This window comes from Aphelocoma coerulescens, chromosome 5 (genome assembly GCF_041296385.1).
Source record: "Aphelocoma coerulescens isolate FSJ_1873_10779 chromosome 5, UR_Acoe_1.0, whole genome shotgun sequence".
Taxonomy (NCBI): Eukaryota; Metazoa; Chordata; class Aves; order Passeriformes; family Corvidae; genus Aphelocoma; species Aphelocoma coerulescens.
In genome coordinates this window covers 52351396-52372293 of record NC_091019.1, presented here as the reverse complement: position 1 = coordinate 52372293, position 20898 = coordinate 52351396, and the positions used below count along the sequence as shown (strand labels likewise).

Below are 20898 nucleotides of genomic sequence, written 5' to 3'. Positions count from 1 at the left end.
AGGCTATATCCTGCTAACTCAGAAACTCCCATATTTCATTTCACAGCTTAGTCAGCTCCCACAGTGACAAGGTATCTTCCTTCCAGCTGATCATTGAGTAAGTTGATATGTTTTGATTATGAATTTGCATCTGTTGGAAGTATTCCAAGTCTTAAAGATGAAACATGAAAAGATCTGAATCTGACATCACTTCCAAATCATCAGTCTACACAGCACTCAGAGCAATAACTGTCAGCAGCCACAATTATTGAGAGATTACTTGGACTGCTGTGCTGCGTATTCTACAGACACCTGACAGAAGGGCAACATCTTCACAAAATGTCAGTAAATACAAAATAAGGGACTTGAGACATCTATAAGCATGCAGAGGAGACTTGTTATATACAGTACTGACAGGCAAAAGTATTCTGTCTGCAGTCTTTAAAACCTGAAGGACAAAGATCAGACTCAAAACAGGCGACCCATGGGGCAAGTCTAGCAAATATTTACTTGTGGACAATGAAACACAGGAGGGTGAGGCACTGCTGGCATAGCTGACTGACTGAATAACCTCCTCCCAACTCCAAAGTCTTATTTACAACTGGAGGCAGCTTTCAATACAGATTGAGAGCAAAGCTTCAATTTACACTTTTTGGAACCATGCTGAGATGTGATTCACTCTGCCATTTAGACAACTTCCATCTCATGTAAGTTTATCTCATGATTCAGCAAGAAAGTCAGAGTTAGAGCCTTCCTTTTCCTGTTCCATCAAAACACACCTCCCTTGTCAAACCCACCTGGTGTTTGCTCTGGTGTTCCTCCAAGTGCTGGTGCAGACTGTTCATGTCTGGTCAAGCTCACAGCTTTAAAAGAAAACAAGAGCAACTCTGTTTAATAAGGCAGCACTGACATCTTACACTTAGCATATATTCAGTGTTAGCACATTTATGTTCATTTACTCATGCACTGTTGTCAGGCAGTGAGTGTAACTGCTTGGAACATGTCGCTTGTGTGCCCTACAGACTTTGTGCACCATGTTCTGTAACTCTAATTTTCTCCATCATTTAATTTTGCTGGTACAAGAGTCATCACACAGGAGTCCCTGTGCAGCATCAGTAATTGGTCATGAAGTATTACCTAAGAATCCCAAAATATTTGGGGGGGGGGGGGATGGGTCTTGGAAAGAATATATATTGCAGTGTTGGAAAGAAAATTACCTTTTAAGTTAATAGATCACTAGCACCCAAGTCCAAAGTTTTATCAGTTCCTATTTTATGGGTAAGAGCAATGTGAGAGGTCCAATTTGAATATAAGGACTGATCTGTGTTTGCAAAACTCTCTAAATGAGAAGGGCCAAGCTTTATTTCTGCTTGGAAAGGTATCTGCATGGCACTCCACACAATCCTATGGCTTTCCAGCACCTAGGTCCTTCTGTAGAAGCCAGCAGGAAGATGTGTTGCACGGACATTGTTTGCTTAACAATGGAATTCTGAATATATACAAAAACTCATTTGAGACATTAATAGTTGTTTTTAAGATGTCTAACATATGCTGCATGCACTGATTAATAATTATAATTAATAAATAAATCAGTAATAGAGGAATTTTTCTGTAAACACTGTATCTATTTAAGACAAAACTACTGCATATTAGCCACAAACAAAATTAAAGATCTAGAAAAGACAAACTAGTCTTGGAGCATTTTATTCTGGCATTTTAAACAGACACATCTAGACACAATGTCTATGTTCTTTGTCAAACTCACTAACTTGTCAGTATCTGAGTAATGCCCAAAGAAGTCAGAAACCTAAATTTGCCATCCCAACTGGATAAATATTCACAAATCCAATGTGTACCCATCAACGGGATATGAACCTAAGGGAGGAGATACAGGTGTGTCACAAAAACATAGATACTCAACGAATTTTGGTGGTTAAGGTTTCTGGAAGGGAGAGCGCTCTCTTGGACTCGGCGGGTCCCTTCACGCTGTCCCTCAGGGAGCGCACGCTCTTCTGACGGTTGCGTGCGAAACGAGCCCTCTTGATCTTCCACATTGCCGCATCACTGAGGTTGGCCACGTTTGTCCGGACAGCAGTGATAGCTTTGCAAATGCAAGGGACCAAGTTAGGATTCATTCCACAGCATGGGGAGGCCCTACTGCTGCCAAGTGCCAAATGCAACTGGGCCCCAGGTCCCACTCAAGCCAAGAAAAGTTTCAGATGGGCCCAAGGGGTCCATCTGCAAGGCACTCATCTACATGCTCTCATTCTGAAATCCATAAAACCCCAAAAGGCATAACTATGTTAAAAAATTATGCTGTTACTTGACAAAAACAGATTCTTGAAATCAAGATCTGAATTTCAGGCTAAGAGAAGGTATATATATTTAAATATGAGGTGCCTCGTATTTAAAAGGGCAGAACTCTCACAAGTATGGATCACATTTAGTGCACTCATACCCAACCATGGCCTCTAGTTTTGCCTTACTAATCTCCTGTTATGCCTACTCTTACCATCCTGAATTCAAACTCAAAAAACTTGTGAGTGTTATTATTGAGTTATAGTGGTGTTACCAGCAGTATCACTGCATGTCTTAATGGGATCACCAATACTTTTCCATACTCATACCTATAGTGCACTAAAACCCTTTGAGTTTAATCATCTGAGTGACTGAAGTCAGTGAGCCCATTCTTTGCATCACCCGTGTCCTTGAAATGGCAAAGAGAAAGGTTAAAAGGAAATTTGAAAATTATCTCCTTCTTATTTTAAATCACTCTAAAGTATTCCTATTTAAAGATATTGTCCTACATTTGCAGTCAGAGGTGTTAGAAACTATTGCCAAGATTCCATCCTCAGACCACAGCAGCAGTTCCCAGCATTGGGTCAAGCTACTCACACATGGGGAAGAAAATACCTTTGCAGTTCCACCCCTCTCCTCTGCAGCAATAGCACCACCTGGGCTTTTTTAGGCACTGGGCTCCGTGCAAAAGTAGAAGGAAGTGTTAGACTGCTGAGGGAACACACATTGTTCAAACAGCTGTTCCCATCTCCTTCAGGAAAATCAGCTGGAAATAGATCTGACTCATGGGCCACCACTTGGGTTAGGAAGTTTTCAATTATTTAGCATTCTAAAAAATTATGCATGAAGTAATTTTTAGTCCCTCCCTAGTGAAAGGAAAGAGATTTGTTTTCTCATCAAGAAACCAAGTAGGAACAGGACAAACATTTAAAAACTTATGTCACTGCAATAATAGTTAACTGAGCACTGGCTCTAAGAGTCCATGTATCTCCTATGCTGTGCCCCATACACTAGGGCTTTTTTGAGGGTCAAACAGCGCTCCTAGGGCTGACTTTGTACAGACCACCAAGGGACAGGGTTGGGCATGATCTGGGACTTGGAGAATAGCAAACATGACAGCATTAGAATATCTACAGTAGAACAAGGGGGTTAATGCGGGTTGCAGGTGATCATAGAACCAGACCACAATTCAACCAAGGCTGCAATCATGTCCAAATGAGAGCAAAACACAGCACCCAAAGGCGCAACAGAATACAGCTTAACCTGTATTCAGGAAGTAAAAAATGCTCACTTCAATTTATTTCATTTTGGCCTGAAAGATTATTAAATAATAAATTAAATTAAAAAATAAAGTAAAAGATAAATTTCAGAGAATTTATAAATGTGAGACCTGCAACTCTCTCAGACTCTTGCAGGCAGCTAAAATTCCAGAAGATGACAAAAAGTGATCAGATTGATTTCAATTCTGCTTACTTGTTGGGAAAGGGAACTCTTTGTTGCAGTCCAGATGAAGCTGCGCCTCCAAAGACAGGGTCTCAAAGCGATTCACAAAGAACTCCCAGCTCAAAGCTGGTATATCTGCTTTTAGAAAATGAAGTAGCAAAAGCTTACTAAGAATTGTGGGCCTATCCTTGACAACTGTGTCAAACTGGAAATCAAGGCAGAGGCAGAGACCCTATAGAGGGAAACAAAAAAAATAACACATAACTGAGATATGAGATCTTTTAAGGATTTTTTTTAAACAAAGGGAGGTCAAAGCTTGTAACTCCTCCTGTCAATTAGTACAGGATCAAGGTTTAGCTCCTTTTTTCTACCAAGTCCTTTAAATCAGAACTAATGCTACTGATATCAGTGGAAAGTAAGGTAAATAAAGAGATAAATAAACATCATATTTTGAATGTAGAATTTTCTAAGATTTTGAGCAATACAAAGGTACCAGCAAAGTTCTGTCCGACTGCATATTTGGCACACAATATTAAAGTACTTCACTCACACTCCCCGTCTGAGAAAAACCTTACATTTAGGTAACTGTATCAAGCCTGTAATTACAAAAAGAATGAATCACCAAGCCTAAACAGAGGAAGAAAGATTACACTGTGAAGTGTATCAGAGGCACTTTGCCTCAAAATTCTTCTGCACATTATTTGCACTAGAATTTTGTCTGTAGTGTTAAAACTTAAGGTTGAGAAGAAAGCCCACACATTAAATATAAAAGTGCAGTATACTGGTCTCATTAAACCCAAGTTCAGTAACTGTGTCACTGAACTCAAGGTCTCTGGAAACTATTTTGAAAAGGTACCAAATGGAATTAATCTAGCAAATATTAACAGCTTTCCGTAGGCAGTAACCCCGAACTTTTTACACACTCATTCTATTCTCCAGAGAACTAGAACTGAATTGTTCTATGAGATTTTTTTTTTTATCTCGCTTTTCTCGCTTCCGTATCTGCTTAGACTTAATCATGTGAATCCTGACTGGCAGGCTCTCTCACATGCTTGAAGTTACATGCCTAAGTAAATCTTGTAAAGATCAAGACCATGTTTGGTTTTGCTCAAATATATTTTCTCACAGTGAGCTCAGCAGGGTGTCATAAAACTTAGAATTGCATTTTTTTTTAATTGAAAAATATCAGATTACTTTCAAATAATTAAAAAAATTACAGTTTTCTACAACAGTGGTTCAAACACAATAGTAATCCTCTGCAGTCATCAAAGTATTTACGGTTGGACTTGATCCTAAGAATTATTTTTTCCAACATAAACAGTTCCATTACTCTAAGTTGGCGGTAGGGCAGTATCATTTCCCTTGGCTATTCTGTGCATATGTCAAGCACCAAGACCAATAATGCTTGCCTAAAGAGGTATTAGCAGTGACTGTGATGCTGTTCATCTGAACTCCAGGTGAAAAGCCCGTTTCCCATTGGAATGTATTTTTTCCCATGTAATGCACCCACCTGTAAAGCTGGCCTCTTTATGGTGTCAAGTAATAGGCCAGCTCTTGTAGCCACTGCTGGGTTGACATCTTCCACAGCAGTCAGGAAACAGCAGAATGCATGAGCCAAAGAGTACTTCAGTAGGTGGTTTTTTGTCACAGAGTGAATATCCAAAAATCTGCACAACACAGCCACTTTCTCCACTGTAGCAGTCATGCACCCAGACAAGAAAAGAGGCATATTCATTTAGGCAATGGTTTATGTACTGATTAATATAAATTTCCTGGAAATATACACAGCTGAGAAAGTAACAACAAAAAGATAGCTAGAAGGAGTTGTAATTTTGATTTTTATTTTCCAAAATGTCTCATCTTCTCCTCTATTTTACTGCACTGTTGTGCCATAGTTTTGCACCAAACTATCTCCGAAGCAGCAAAAAGATCAGCATCTATTATAGGTCTCCTCAGTTATAGCAGAGAAAGCTCTACCTCTTCAGAGAAGAAACAAAGAGAAAATAGAGTACATTTCTCAGGCCCACCTGCTTCAAATCTCATCTTCCAGTCTTTACTGTTGAAATTGCTGTTTATGATTGTCCAGAAAATGTCAGCTCCATGGGGAAGCGAAAGTGCATGAAGAAGAAGTGGGACTGCCAGGGAAGAAAGCTGAGAGAACTCAGACTTCACAACTCCCCACAAGCTGGCAAGACAAAAGAGAGCAAGCCTGCTTATAAAGACACTCCCTTGATATCCTTTCTTCTAAATGTAAAGAACTTTTCATGAAAATATTTATGAGCCATCCTGGGCATTTATGTGAATACTGTGGAGTGGACTGTAGTAAAAACAGAGTAGGAAAACAGAGCTACTTGCAAATCTTCAACTACAGCAGGTTTTTTCTTGAAAAATCCAGGCTCAAATATTCCTCACTTTGAAATACTTCAGATTTTGAAAGAGTTTGCTTAATTCAAGATAACTGCCATGGAACACAATCTATGCTATGAATTAAGAGTTTCAGCATGACCAGCTACGCCGCATAAGCCACATGAAGTGTCTTGGCACCACAAATCATGTGCATCCACGAGTAACTAAGAAGTTGGATATTCACAATTTGCTGGTATTTAGATTCAGGACAGATTTTCTAGGCTGCTAAAACCCCAAGTCTTGGAAGATCTTCAGTGAAATTGATATAGAGCAGCTGTTAAGTGCTGACAAACACACTCTATTTCAGAAGATCATATGCTGATGTTTATTCAGCTACTTTTCTGCAGAAGTCCCTTTCTCCAAAGAGAATCTTAAAATGCACAGATTTCAATCCAATTCACTCTGACTCCAAGTGAACAAAATTCCTTTCCCTTATAAAAATAAGGTGAAATACTATTGTTCTCTCAGCTTTAATGCTAAGGCCCTATAAACTGCATGCCTGCCTCCACAACATCCTTTATTTTATTTTGTAGAGTCCAGGAAGATACATCAGTCTCAGGTAATGGTATTATTGAATATGAGAGACTCTGGCTCATTGCAAAAGAGGTGGTTCATGATGGAGTAGCCATGATGGACAATGAAGGGTACCTTGATTTCATTTACGTCTTAATTAGCCTGTGCAACGAACTCTTATACAGGTTTCTTGATCTTTCCAGACATCCCTACCATTCTTGTTAATTTTCCATTGTAAACTTGCAAATTCTTTGACACTAACAACAAACTTATACCTGGAGAACCAATTAAGTATGAAGAAAAAATGTGAGATAAAAACCCACCTTGAAATCAGCATGTGATCTTGAATATAGGCAAGAAATTGTGGATGGTCTTTTCTTGCTATATACAGGCATTCACCATGAAGACACAAGATCTTCAAACAATTCAGCATGTTAAAAAGAATGTCTGGTTCTTCAAACCTTGACATTTCCTGTGTAAACAGATGTTCTCTCAGCACAGTGACACCACTTCACCAACAATACAAACCAAACTGACAAGTAATCCATGTTACCTGCAATATAGTGTATATGAGCTTCAAGGTAACTGGAAGTTGCTGATAACAAAACTTCCTTTCTGTGTCATTCTTTATTGCTGTTAAAAATGTAAGTTACAGTCAATTTTAAAATTCTTTTCTCTGTGGATTCAAAATGAAACTAAAGAATGTTAAGGTGGTGAGAGTTAAATTAATTCTAAGCACATTAACCATGCAGTCAGTAAAATTAGCACAGCATGGAATTTGGCATGTAATATTTTTGCTACTTTATATGTTCAAAAAGCCAAGACTTCTTTTAACATTTTTTTGGGAGACAGTCACACTTGCTATCAACTTATTTACAGCCTAGTTATTTAATATGTTGAAAGAATTAAATGCATTATAAAAAAAGTGACTGTGCACTGTTTGACTTGAAAGACTGCTCCAGAAACTTGTATTGTATATGAGTATAAGCATTTCTTTATAGCCTTACTGAAATAACCTTTTCAGCCTCTACCTACCAGCATTTTCTGTGGTCTCTGTGTGATTTCCTGGGTTTTCTCCATGCTTTGGTGCTGATTTGTCTTCCTCTTCTCCTTCAGTTCCTATAATAAACTCAGGTCTAGTATACAGAAGACTATCCTCGAGGTTATCTGTGGGCTCCTTTAAGAATATAATTAGTTAAATTCATTTCTTGATGTTCTCTACATACATGAGGCCATATCCTGCTCTCTAAGCTACAACTGGTGTGACAAACTGAGCTCAAATAAGGCAGACTTTGTTTAGGTCCATGTACATTTGTGCACTCAAATAACCTGCATATCTAATATTTTGCATCAGCAAATGCATACTGACAAAAAGAGTGTGTTCCAGACATGGATTTAACAGAAACTGTATATCCATATCGGAGCTGAGGGGGATTCAGTCAAAGGGCCAATACCTCACCAAGTTTGTCATCCTTGCCTGAAAGGAGTAACAGACAGGAGCAGGGTGTTTCCTGCACTACTGTAGAGTTACCAGCTTTGGGGCAGGACATACCTCAACCACTTTTACATTGAAAAATGTAAACTCCAGGCTGGAGTAACTTCTGCCTGTGGCCAGGAGCTCAGCATTAAAGGTTCCCATTGTGACATTTATGTTGTAAATTGCAGTGTGAATTTTGGGAGTGCCCCAGAGCCCAAAAGACTGCACTACTCGCTATTTTTCGGTTGAGATGAGAATCTGTACTGGAGGGGCATGAGATGATTTTTCTAGCACAAGTTATTGACTATCAAATGCAAAATACCTACTTCTAGCATACACATCAAATGAAATTCTGAAAATTTGACACATAAGAAGGCATCACTGTTCCCTCCACTGAAGAAATAAACTAATAAAAATCTGCTACTAACATGCCACAGCAAATGAGCATCAGAATAAACAGAATGATGCTTTCTTCTCAACTATCAGACAGAAAAGTTATGTATAATAGACATACAGCTCAAAAAAAATTCACCACACTACCACCACCACAGGAAATACTCCAATTCTTCTGCAAAGCTACAGAGGACTTTAATGGTGACTAGCAACTTGAGAGTATCTGTATCTGATAAAGTTGAATACGCAACCTGAAGTACCTTCAGTTTTCCCACAGCACTCAGCATTTCAAATGGTCAAGCTCCAACTAAGGCTTGCTCACTTGACAACTGATTCATTCAAAATCATTAATCATTTCAAAGCATCCACTCATTGCTTTTTACAAAAGCTAAGTATTAACATTTCACATTTTATTTGAGACACAGTATGATTGGAGTGATGCACTTCCAAAGTGAAATAGCATGTCAGTGTTCATGGGGGAAGAGTTCATAGTGGATGAATATTGCCATCTTCCCTGGGTTCTTTGAATCAAATTGAACTTAGGAAATTTTAGATTTCAATGGCATTTTGCTTTAAACTCCTGAATCCTTCATGCCAAAAGTCAGTGCAGCTTTGCTCCCTTGAGCACAATGGAATGAGAATAGTGAAGGAGTTTTTTAGCACACCAATAATACAGATCCTTTCCTGCTCTGCTTACCACAAGCCTGATTTCTTCCTTTGGAGCAAGCTGTTCCAGCAGCTCAAAACCCAGCTGGTAACACAGAATGCTGGACTGGCACAGACCACATTCAACTGCTTTTTCATCCTTCTGACAGGTGTGAGAACCACCCCAGGGTGCCTGGAACACATTGTTTATGATGGATATTATATCTTTTGAGATGCTGTTCTCTAAGCCCAAAGTGACACCATCATCCTGGAGTTCCATCTGAAAGAAAGTGAAAAGAGTAAGGATTTAATTATTCATTTAAAAGGCAGAGCACTGACTTTCTGCTTCTTCCTACATTTCTACTACTTTTATATTACAGTATTGGAAAGAATTTGAGATAAACTGTAGCTCAGAATTTAACTTGTCAAGGGTGTTGATGCTCAAGCTCAAACAGCTAAAGTAAACAGACAATTTCAAGCACAGAATCCATTAATTTTACCTGGAGACTGTAATCCAAAATACTTATCCTTGGATTCACAATGTACAAACCTAGCTATCCAAAAATTAACCTAACTAACCTAAGCTTATCAACAAGTCTCTGCCTCTAGTCGGTAAAAATAAACAAATCTCCAATGAAAAGTTCCTTTCACTAGTGTGAGGTTAGTATCTAACCTGAACGTGGAAGTATATAACTTCATTGAACACGAACCTATAATTTCTATAAAGACAGATGACAGCTGTACTGGGATTTAAATGCCTTACATTTCATGCCAGGCCCTTAGCAGATAGAGAATCAATATAGGATCAAAAGAATCAATGCCAGGCCCTTAGCAGAAAGAGAATCAATACAGGAGAGCCAAAAGTGACTACAGAACTTCAGTGTTCCTGCCATGTGGATGTTTTTCTTCTGCAAGTACCTGCTTCAGAATTAGATCAAACATCAGAATGAAGCAATTAAGATTCATTTCTTCATCTTCACACTCAAAATCAATAGTTTTTCCACTAGGGTGTCCAAAATTCTTGAAAGGGCTGTGGAAAGGACTACGTATTGGGCTCCGAAATGGGCTCTGGAAGGGGCTTGGGAAAGGACTGAGCGTGTTGTGCTGAACTCTGCGCCCAGGGTCAGAAGCAACGCTTACCTGAAAACATAAAAAAATCAACATGTACAAATGACTGTTAGATATTTAAGCAATCTCATTCTATATGAAAATGCCAAAAATAGCAAGAACTCTGGCAGCCTTGCCATTCCCTTCTGTAGCTCTTTTGCAAAATACACAGGTGTCCCTTAATGCCACTGAATAAGATATGATAGAAGTACAGGAACAATATTCTGCCCAGATGTGGACATTCTCTCAAGCTAAGCAGCTGACATGCATTATGTTATTCCTACTAAGGAGAATTTCAACATCATAAACCAAACTGAAAATTGGTGCAGGCAGTAAAGCAGCCATCAGGTTACAATGATCTGCTCCATAATCCATGGACACTGATTTTAATAGCAGGAGGCTAATAAAGGAGCCCATCTCAAGAGAACTTTGTTCACTAAGGCTCTACCAAGGATACAGGTAGCTGGAAATGCACTAGTCAAAATGGCAATAATGTGTATGTGTGCACTGATCTATGCCCACACCACAGCAGGCCATCTAAAACACTCTGAGAACATCTAGGCATTGCAGGGAGATACACACTTAGAGGACACATGAGGTCTGTTTTCAGGCCAGCTATAAAAGACCAGACAATAAGTTTGTCCATTTTTTCTGCTTAGTTTAGAAGTAATCATGGGCTAGGTGTGGCAGTGCTGTCTGCAGAGCTACATCAGAAGACTGGTACACCACATGTAAGGAATCATCAACTCCCTAGATGCTGTAGCTCCTTAAATCTAAAGAATCAGGGCTTTCAAGCAACCTTGTTCTGGTGTCCTTCAAGCACTTCATCCAAACCACTGGGAAGTTAAGTCACATCGACCAACTATGTGTAGTGCCTACAGATTTGTACATGTTTTCTTCCAGACCATAAGCTTTTGATAGACAACTTTTGATCAAATTCTGCATCTCTTTTGTGTGGGACAAAAAATACAGGGAACCAGAAATAAATTCTGCTCTCTCACCCTTTCAAAACTTACCCAGGCCCACCAAATTCATACCAGAATACAAAAGGTCATTCTGGATGACCAGTTGTCCATAACAAGTTGTTGCTGATGATTATTAATAAAAGGTGCAAAGAATAAAAAAGGTTGGAAAATATACCAAGTTCCTACCTGTATTATCTTTACACTTTTATATGATAGAGCGATATTAACTGAAGTCATGCCAATTTTCTCTCATTTTCAAAATTTATAGTGTTTCCAATCAAACACTGCCATATTGAAAGATGATTTTTAATTCTTCACATGGACTCTATTAGGAAAACTGTTACAAGCAAAAAAAATAAGCAGGATAAGTAACAGTTACCCTCCGAGCTGCAAGATTTCCCGCCAGTTCACTGACTCTTGATTTTCTCTGATTTGCCAATTCTTTTACAGAATTAACTCCATCAGAAAACATGCTGATTAGTAACTGAAGAGGAACAACAATGTCTAGTTCAGACAACACCTGAGGAAATACAATAAATAAGAAAGCATGAGCTTCAAGTTGAATCACAAACACCAGCTACTTCATATGCATTTTTATAACATGATCCTCAGTTCAGCAAGCTCTGTGAATTTAATTTTGGAATGCAATGAGGTGAGGTGCAAGCATAGATTTCTGTTAGAATCAGGGCAAAATAAAGCAGGTACTTTCAAAATATTTGTTGGCATCCACTTGGTGCACCTTGAGATCAGTTTCATGCACAAATACCCAGGGATGTGAGGTTATTCCACAAAAATATTTCTGTAAAGCAGAAGTATTACCAATACTTCAGAATGGTAGCCTACAGGTGTCAACATTGTGACAGGATTGTTAATTGCACATCACTTAGAGAATATTCACAATCTATTATGCCACCAACACTCAGATAAATATAAATTCATTTGTACTTGTCATTAAGTGTTATTAATTCAAGAAAAATATAAAAAAATCATGCTTTACTTGAAAACTCTGTATACCTGAAAATTGAAATTAGTCAGGTAAATTGGTCTTTGCAGAGACCTTAATTAAAATAACCCTCAGCAGAAGAAAAAGCAATAATGAAAAGTACAGGTATTATTCTGAGGTGCTGTGGAAAATTTTATACCCTTTTTGAATTCATTGCCCTCAGGTGACATGATTATCCCTGGAGCTTTTGATAAGAACATTGGGTGAATGTCAATTTTGTGGGCAAATATAGCACAAAAGGGCCAGATCAGCAGAAAGCTTGGCAGGTACAGAGCTAGTCTAATCCAGCTCTTCATATGCAGGAACAACTACAGCTGTTTCTGGAGTCTCAAATTAATCTTGAAATCTACAGACCAAATTCTGTGGAGACTAAAACATAGTGCTGTAAGAAAGCCAACTGAATGGCCCTAAAGACTCAACTGACAAAGGTAAAAGAAATTCCCAGGCTTCCATTTTATTAAAGAATCACAAAGTCATTTAGGGTGGAAAAGATCCCCAAGATTACTGAGTGCAGCCTTTGACTGATTCCCACCTTGTCAAATAGGTTATTGCTCATGAGGGGTTAGCTACACTCAGGGTCTGTCTACCAACCACCCTTATATTGGAGCAAAGGGCAGAAGAATTTTGAAAAAGCACATTCTTTTTCAAAATTATCAGCTGTTTCAGCATGACTTGTCAAGTGAGGACACTTACATGCAGCCAGAGCAATGCCTGCTCTTGCACAGAAGATGGATACCCTGTGAATCTACAGCTAATAAAGCCAAACATCTCCTCCAAGGAGAAAGGAAGAGGACAAAGCTCAGTGTCAAACATTTTGCTGAAAAACAGAAAAAAATGTAGCATCACTGAATTAGCATGGCATACACTGTGTGAGATAGAACAGAAAACTGGTAGAAAGCTAATCCTACTTGCAGCCTCACCCTCCACGGGAGCTGAGTTAGGCTGCTGATACCACCTGTCCTAACTATATAAGGTCATGTCTGAATTTGGTGATGTACCTTAAGAATTGACATCCCATATGTCCAGTTTCATTTGATAGCAAAATCTTTTCCAACATCCAATGCAAAAATTGGAAAATACTCATCTCACTAGTCCATTATTCCATGTTTGCACTAAAAAAATTTACAGCAATACCTACAAATATGAACTTACAGTCAGTTTCAGAGCCCTGTCATCAGTTAAAAGGCAATGTGAAGTTTTACTGACAAAGTCATACACCAGACATAAAATTATGATTCCGCCACCATTCTTATTCTGGTGTTTCCTTTGTTCAATAGGGGAAGATATTACCTAAACAAATACCAAATCAATGCCAGCTCTACTAATCCCCACCATTTCTTATCAACTGGACAGGAGAAGATGGTCCTTCCAACATGCTACAGGAAGCCATTAAAAATGTGCCTTGCTCACACCAAAGAAGCATCCATGTAGTTGGCTCTTGATACAAAGATATCCAGAGCAATAAAAGAAAACTTTCCCAAATATTAAATCCTTTAGTCTAAATATAAGTTATAAAAACAAATCTGAAGCATTCACTCACTACTGCCTATTGCACACATAGGCATTTTTATTAGTTGTCTCCATCTTACCATGCTAAAACCCTCAACAAACATATGCAAAACCAGAATGACTCCCCCATATGCCTACATACCTCAGCACTTCCCGGAACTCTTTCAGTTGGTTATCAGGCACTTCTGTCCTTATAGCTTCCAACCATTCTGGCATGATACATTCCCACACCGACTGGTTTATTACATTGTATGGAATCAAGCAAAGGATTCGATTCAGCCCTTCTTTTAATTGGGTTACAGCACTACATGATTTGTCCCAGTATCCACCAACCTGTGGGTATTCCAAGGATTACACTGATGAATGACATTTCTAGTCCCTATAACTTGCTCAGCATCACAAATTTGTTCAGTGTGTTGCAGCCAGGAAATTTTAGGAGGTGATCATTAATACCTTCAAGGCAGAATTTAGAATTCAGCCATGGAGCTGCATTGTTTTTTTCTCTTCCATTTGACTCACAGTACACAAAAGCATTGTCCAAGACTTAAATGAAGTTTGCTTACTTCCACCCCATGAATCAGTGTATTATTATTTACAGCTCTCAAAAAGGCACAGATTTATTTGGTCAAACCTTCACCATCAATGTTTTGCTCCAGGCAACTTGTTACCTTGCTGGGTCTTTATTTTTAAAAACTTGATCTGTATAAGGTGTTCTTTCATTGGTGTTTGTTTAGGGTTTTTTTGAAGAAAGGTTCTACATGACGGAAGCAAAAAAATATGCTTCTAAGTACATAAGTAATTGGCATACAGAGATTAATTATTCTAACTGACCTCAGCTCACATCTGCTGTTCCTGACTAATGGCTCTAGAGATGCCTGCTGTTTTGGCAGCAATTAATGGTAATCTCAGCCAACAAACTATTTTTCCTTCATTCATCACAGCTAATTTCATGGCTATTTGTCTTCATGTTCTAGTGAAGCCTTGCAAATCTGGCAAGTTTTTGGTCTAGTCTTAAGTATTGCAGTAGGGGGTAACAAAACTCAAAAGAGGGGCTGGATCCAAGAAAAAAATCTGTAAGAGATTACAGCATGAGGTTCAATCCTTCCTTTTCCCCTTAACCTCTAAGCCATGGTCTCTTTTGTTAAGCTTCTAACATTCAAAGCACCCATCCAGCTCTCAAAGTGCCTCAGCTGACCTTCAATCCTCCCACAGCCAGGTGTATCTTACAGCAATGGTTCAGAGTAAAACACACATCCATGCTGGTCTGCACATGAACAGCAAATCCCATACATTAGGTCATGAAAAATCCACGGCTGCACAGTTCATGCCTGATAATGTAATACATCACATGAAGTCTTGACGGCCTTTCCAAGTCTTGCCACTCAATTTTAGGAAACAAGCCCAACATGTCCTCTGGACACTTTACATGAGAGGCTCAGAAAAAGAATGTCTTACAAAAGCATGATTAAGTGGTGAGTTCTGCTTCCTAACTAATGGACAGAAAGAATGACTCCTTCTAGAAGGGGTTGCACCAATGGTTACACTTAGGCACCCTGGACAACCTGCCAGGTAAGTCTCTCTCTCCATCAGCAACAAGGCAAATGATGTCAGACTGGTCTCTTAACTGAGTCACTCAAATTGGGTCTCTGAAGTTACAGGGCATCAGTATTCCCAGAATTCCCTTCAGTTACAACTGTGTGATTTCATAAACCTTAATTCACACCTGCAGAGATGAAGTATGCAAAGAGCAAAGAAACATCACTAAAGGACAGGCTTATATCTGGGAGTAGGCAAATGACACCTTTTAGCAAAGACAAGTTTAGGTACTTCAGCAGCATAAGGAAAACGTGCAGCTATCAAAAATGTGCAGTATCTTTAAATACCTATAATATTCTTTCAAACTGTCTTCACATTATAATAATGCCTAAATAAAATAATAATAATAATTCAAAAAATAAAAAATAATAAAATAAATAATGCCTACTTTCTAACACAGTAAAACTAAAAATTCCATGAAGAGGAAAAATTCCAAAATTCCACTGCTCCCTCTACCTCTGAGATTTCTTTGTCTTCTTGGAGTTGGGAAAGAAAAGGCATTTTTACCTAAGACCTTAATCTCTGTGGCAAATAAGGGAGCCTTCAGATAAATCATTCTTACCCTGGCAAACTCCATTGGCTTAGGAAGGAGGCACATAACCATGACATCAAACCGGACATCACAAACAGTCTTCAACCACTTAGTAACAAACTGGGGCTTCAGCTTTTCAACCAGGCTACCAACTTCATCATCCATCATGTAAGCTGTAGAGTGAAACCACTGGAACACCATGCTAACCAGCCTTGCTAAACTCTCTGTGGGTGTATTCTCACTGGGAGTGCAAAGGCTCACCTGGAAGAGTGAAACACAAACCGACTTTCATTTCTAGAATTAAAGGTGGGAAATTTTTTGTCTACTATATTTTCCATATTCTTAGAGTTATGAGGATACAGACTACATAGGAGACAAATGAGATGATCAGTTTTAAGTAGAGGTTGGTACAGGACAATAGAAAAAAGATTTCATAACCAGAAAAAAAACAATAAAAGGGAAAAGAAAACAGGCACTGAATTTTTTTGCTTACTTTCAACACTGAAAAAAATCAGTATAAAGTCCTTTGACAAAGTTTTTGGTTTAAACTTTAATACTTTTAATTTCAGAAGGTACTGTAATACCTAGTAAAATCTGTGGTATACATACACACATATATATAAAATGTACAAGTTAAAAAGATAAGTCAAATCAAGAACTTCAAAAATTCTGAAGGAAGATACCTACTTAATGTACTAAGTAAAAATATTCCAATCTTGAATTTTTGTCCTCATTTGGGGCATGAATATGAGTTTTAAGTCCTCAGAAACTCTCACATAATAATCAACATTCTTCTCCCTTTCTCCAAATTCTCTGTCAAAAATGATACCTGGACTGTAAAGCTGTCACAAATCTGAGATCAAGTTTCTACCCCAGCTCACAGGCCAGCACACTGCTATGTCCTTAATTACCTATTGTTTGAGCTCTTGGTATCCTCTGGGGACAGGAGACAAAGCCTGAGAAGAAAGGTGAATTGGAAACAGCCTGAGAAGGAGAATTCTCCTTAAGGAGAATTGCAGAATGCAGTTTCTGAGGATCCATCAGACTGCAGCCTGGCCTACTCATGAATAGCCAGCAGCAGTCCTGCTGTTTTGGAATAACCTCTGGTAGCTACTGTGTGGGGTAGAACCAGCAGAGCTTCATTCTCTCAACCCACACCAGGTCAATGGAGTACACTGGCTGACACAGCTTGATCAAGCTGACTGCAGGAAGGAACAGCATCCCACTAAGAATCCTCCAGCCTATTCAGAGGTAAGAGAGAAAGCTCTGCTTCCAGAAAGTGATGTTGAAAGCTGGAAGGTGAAAAATTGATTTTTAGGGGATTGCCTTTTAAACCTAAAATAATGGCACTCAGCAGAGGGTACTTCTGAACAGAAGCTGATGGCAAATAGAAATTCAATTAAAAACTGAGAGTGAATAGCTCTGTTACACACTGTATCGAGGACTCAGAGGAAGTCAGCAGCTCCACCCAAACTAGTTATGAAATCTCCAAGTCTGACAGCTTCACAGGACAAGTTTTTTGCTTACAAATTGGAACAACTCTCCAACTGAAGCCACGAAGTGAGGAAAATAAATAAAAAGAGGTAATACTGAGACTTCAGAAAGTAAAGACAAGGGAATCAAGAAGAGTGAGAGAAGAAAGCAAGAATTTCTTACCAAAAACCATATTCCAAACTGGCTCAGGAGGCGTTGGTCATGCTTGTCATCATCTTTATTATCAAAGTCTGTGTTGTCCAGGGAATGATGGGAAGAGGAGAGGCCCATCTGTCTCCTTCGGTTGAGTTCATGCTCCCTCTGCTCAGCATGAAACTCTGCTTCTTTCAGCAAGCTATAAAACAAGCTTGTGGTCAGTGCATTCAGCTTTCCTGCAGTGGATACAGCTATCTAACCAAGAGTAACTAGATGTTAAGCCATATGATGTCATCACTTTCCTGAACAAAATAACATCAAATTCTAGGATTCCAGGCTGACTGCCTCATCAGGACAACACTCACAGCTGATCCATTCTCTGCTAAAGCAGCGGAACTTCAGTGTCTCTGCTCTTAAACTATCCCGGTGAAACTAAAATTCACCTGCACAAGATTTGCAGGCAATATTTACATGAAAGCCTGATCCTGCTTTACATACTGGTGGCTCACCAGCTGCCGTGCTACCTGATCACAGCTTCCACGGTGCACACGAGTTCCTCTGCCCCGCACTCGCGGGTGTTGATGGGGGGCGGTGAGGTCTGGTACAGGTGGGTTTCCGCGGCCGCCCCGACCTCGCTGCTGTGGTGGTTGGAGTGGCACCTTTTGCAGTAGCGCACGGGCCTGTTGCCATGGCGGCCGCAGCAGCCCGCCGAGAAGCACGTGACAACTGCTCTTCTGACGTGGGAGCTACAGTTCTGGAAGATAAAAAGGAGTTTATCAGGCCACAAGTATCAGGCAATGGAACCGAAAGCATGGATGAGAGTCAGCACGAGGGAGCTGGCTCAAGTGCTGGCAATTTCCAAAATCACTCTGTAGAAGCACAGCTGTGTGCAAACTCCTGATGCCAAACATCACTGACCTTCCAGAAAGATAAGCTGAGCCTGGACTTAAATGTCACAGTTGCTCTTCTTCTGAAGCACTCCAAACTGACACTTAAGTCATCAGCCTCAATCTCCTGACTTGGAGCAGTCTCTAAATTTTACAGTAGTTCTCTTAACTCCTGCTTATGCTTCAGAAGGTCTTTTTATGTTACAGGTAGCAACAGGTAGATCCTTAGGAGTGCAAAACCATGGTGCCACCATGCCACAGTTTATGCTATGTAAGGATCTGCCTTATCATGGGAAACTGTATGAGCCTCTGAAATATGGACCTCAAATTTCTGCCACCTGGTAATTCAGCCCAACAGAAAAGCTTTCTTTACCACATGAGAACTAGAATATGTTATACACTGTATTCCTTGCTATTAAAGTCTTATTAAAACACATTAGCTGGTATGTACTGCAAGCAGATTCTTTTTGTCAGCAATCTTTTCAGAGCCAAGCACTGAAGATTTTCAGTCCATTTATTTTTAAAAATACACATTTTACAGTATGATTTTTGTCCAATTTAGGATTAATCCAAGACTTCAAGGAGATGAGAAGATATATAAACACTTAGATATAAAATTCAGCTCTTGTTCTATCCTCTTCATAAGCAGAGTTATAGAATAAAAACAGAGCTCAACAGCATAATTGAATTGCTTTCCTAATTGCCACTTCAACTAAAACCTGCAACTCAAATCAACATCATGAGTTTTAACAAAAAGAAACCTGCTGCTGCTGAATCATTTCCATCCACCAATAAATGCATTCATGGATAAATTGTGAAATTTTGGAATGGTACAAAGAAGAACGCACTAGACAGGAATGGAATGACACTAGACACAACATCAAATCATGCCCCATCACACAAATGGCTGAATCTTACCTTCTTCTGACATATAGCAGAAATTTCCGCTGTAAGGGGAAGGCATACAAAACATGAACACAAAATGACCATCTTCCTGATTTACTATGGCAGCCATGGGAAAATGGACATCCTGGATGGAAGCCTCTGGACTAAACTTGTGTTTCCAGATACTACTGAAACCCCTAAGACAGCTTAAGTTAGGACACTGCACATTTAGGCCTATGGCTATTTCTACATTTAAATGCAGTAACATCCTTGGTACATCAAGTGTGGCGTGCTCTGCAACTCCTCCACCTTCTGCTTATGCTCCTGCCTCACAGACAGACTTTTAAAAGCACACCTTGTACACACAACTGTGGCAGGCTCTAGGAGACACTGCTCTGGTGGGCCTACATGGCTTGTGAAAGCTCTCAGCATAAAAGAGTAGTGAATATGGATGAACAATGTAGAAGCAGCCACTATGTCTGTGGCCCATCATTTCAGAGTGAAATGTTTGCAGATTCAACCTGTAAGCAGTAGCTATTTGATCTGTTGCCCTGGCAACATATGATTCAGTAAGTTTAAGTGGCTGATTAAAAAGAAGTGTTTCCCTTAAGTAAATAAAACATTCTTAATCTGGATAAAATTTCAACTAAAAGCAGACAGCAAAAAAAATCTCAATTGCTTAAGAATTTTCAGTTTTCAAAGCAAAGAGACAGGCAGTGTCTTCGTTCTATCCCTGGGAGGGTTATTTTAGATAATATGCTGATTAGCCTGTCAACACACTTTGTCTACATTCTAGTAGATAATAAAATATCAGGTTTTCTCACTGGCCAAAGGGCAATGATTGGATCAATGACTGGACCATCAAAAAATATTTTACGTCCTTTTCTGATTTCCTTTGCAGTCTCATGTTATAGACTTTCAGCAGCTTCAAGAGCTTTCAAATCAGACTCAGGTTACTGGAAGAACTAGCCTCAGTTTTTGGACACTGCTCTGGGACATAAATACTTTTTAAAAACTTGGCTCCAATCGTGAATGCTTCAAGATCTGAAAATCTGTTAAATTGTCTCTGTTTCCTCACACATAAAGAGTTATATAGTATTTCAGATAGAAGATTAGTCAATTCTTCATACTATTTTCAGGACATTAAGCAGCATTAAGTACAAACTGCTTTAAAATTAAAAAAAAAACTCCAACACTTTTGAACAGAATGCAGCAGTTCAAGTAATACAGTATGGAGAAATATCAGAAGCGTAGCTTTGTACAACTATGACTAGTTTGTACCTACCCTTAAAATACCTCTTACCTTGTGGCAGAAGAACATCAATCAACCATTCACTGTGATCCCTGTAAACATTAATTTAAATTATATAATAAACATAACAAAAGCTTTACATATATATATATATATGGATTTATTTTTGCACAGAGGAAATTTAGATAAATCAATGTGGTAGGAGTGCCATTATCCTGAAGCTGCTTTTTTCAAATGTAGTTTTATAAACTGCAGATTGGTTTACATTACATCTCTTTGTTGTACTGTCTTACTGTAAATTATCACTTTGCTGATGTTTGTCACCGTGTTCAAGGCTTTCAAAAATTACTTTTGAGACCTAAATTTATCAAATTAAAAG

At 39.0% G+C, this 20898-nt stretch overlaps 1 protein-coding gene across 8 annotated transcripts in view; it reads right to left on the bottom strand.

Moving 5' to 3' along the window:
- The window catches only part of UNC79 (unc-79 homolog, NALCN channel complex subunit), a 136611-nt gene that overhangs the window by 91146 nt on the left and 24567 nt on the right, over positions 1-20898 (bottom strand). For 7 of the 8 annotated variants that reach the window (XR_011151457.1, XM_069018138.1, XM_069018140.1 and 4 more), the window contains exons 2-18: positions 20571-20611; positions 18020-18249; positions 17523-17694; positions 15897-16127; positions 13881-14071; positions 12923-13046; positions 11606-11746; positions 10073-10294; positions 9207-9434; positions 7675-7816; positions 7193-7272; positions 6963-7111; positions 5748-5905; positions 5231-5412; positions 3751-3952; positions 1901-2080; positions 777-842 (exon numbers count right to left, since the gene is read on the bottom strand). Coding sequence is in view for 7 of the 8 variants with exons in the window: in XM_069018138.1 (XP_068874239.1) it covers positions 777-842; positions 1901-2080; positions 3751-3952; positions 5231-5412; positions 5748-5905; positions 6963-7111; positions 7193-7272; positions 7675-7816; positions 9207-9434; positions 10073-10294; positions 11606-11746; positions 12923-13046; positions 13881-14071; positions 15897-16127; positions 17523-17694; positions 18020-18249; positions 20571-20588 (2716 nt within the window). In the remaining variant the exon portion in view is untranslated. Of the gene's footprint in view, positions 1-776; positions 843-1900; positions 2081-3750; positions 3953-5230; positions 5413-5747; positions 5906-6962; positions 7112-7192; positions 7273-7674; positions 7817-9206; positions 9435-10072; positions 10295-11605; positions 11747-12922; positions 13047-13880; positions 14072-15896; positions 16128-17522; positions 17695-18019; positions 18250-19300; positions 19330-20570; positions 20612-20898 lie in introns of all 8 variants that reach the window. The other variant, XM_069018144.1, reaches the window with a different exon arrangement.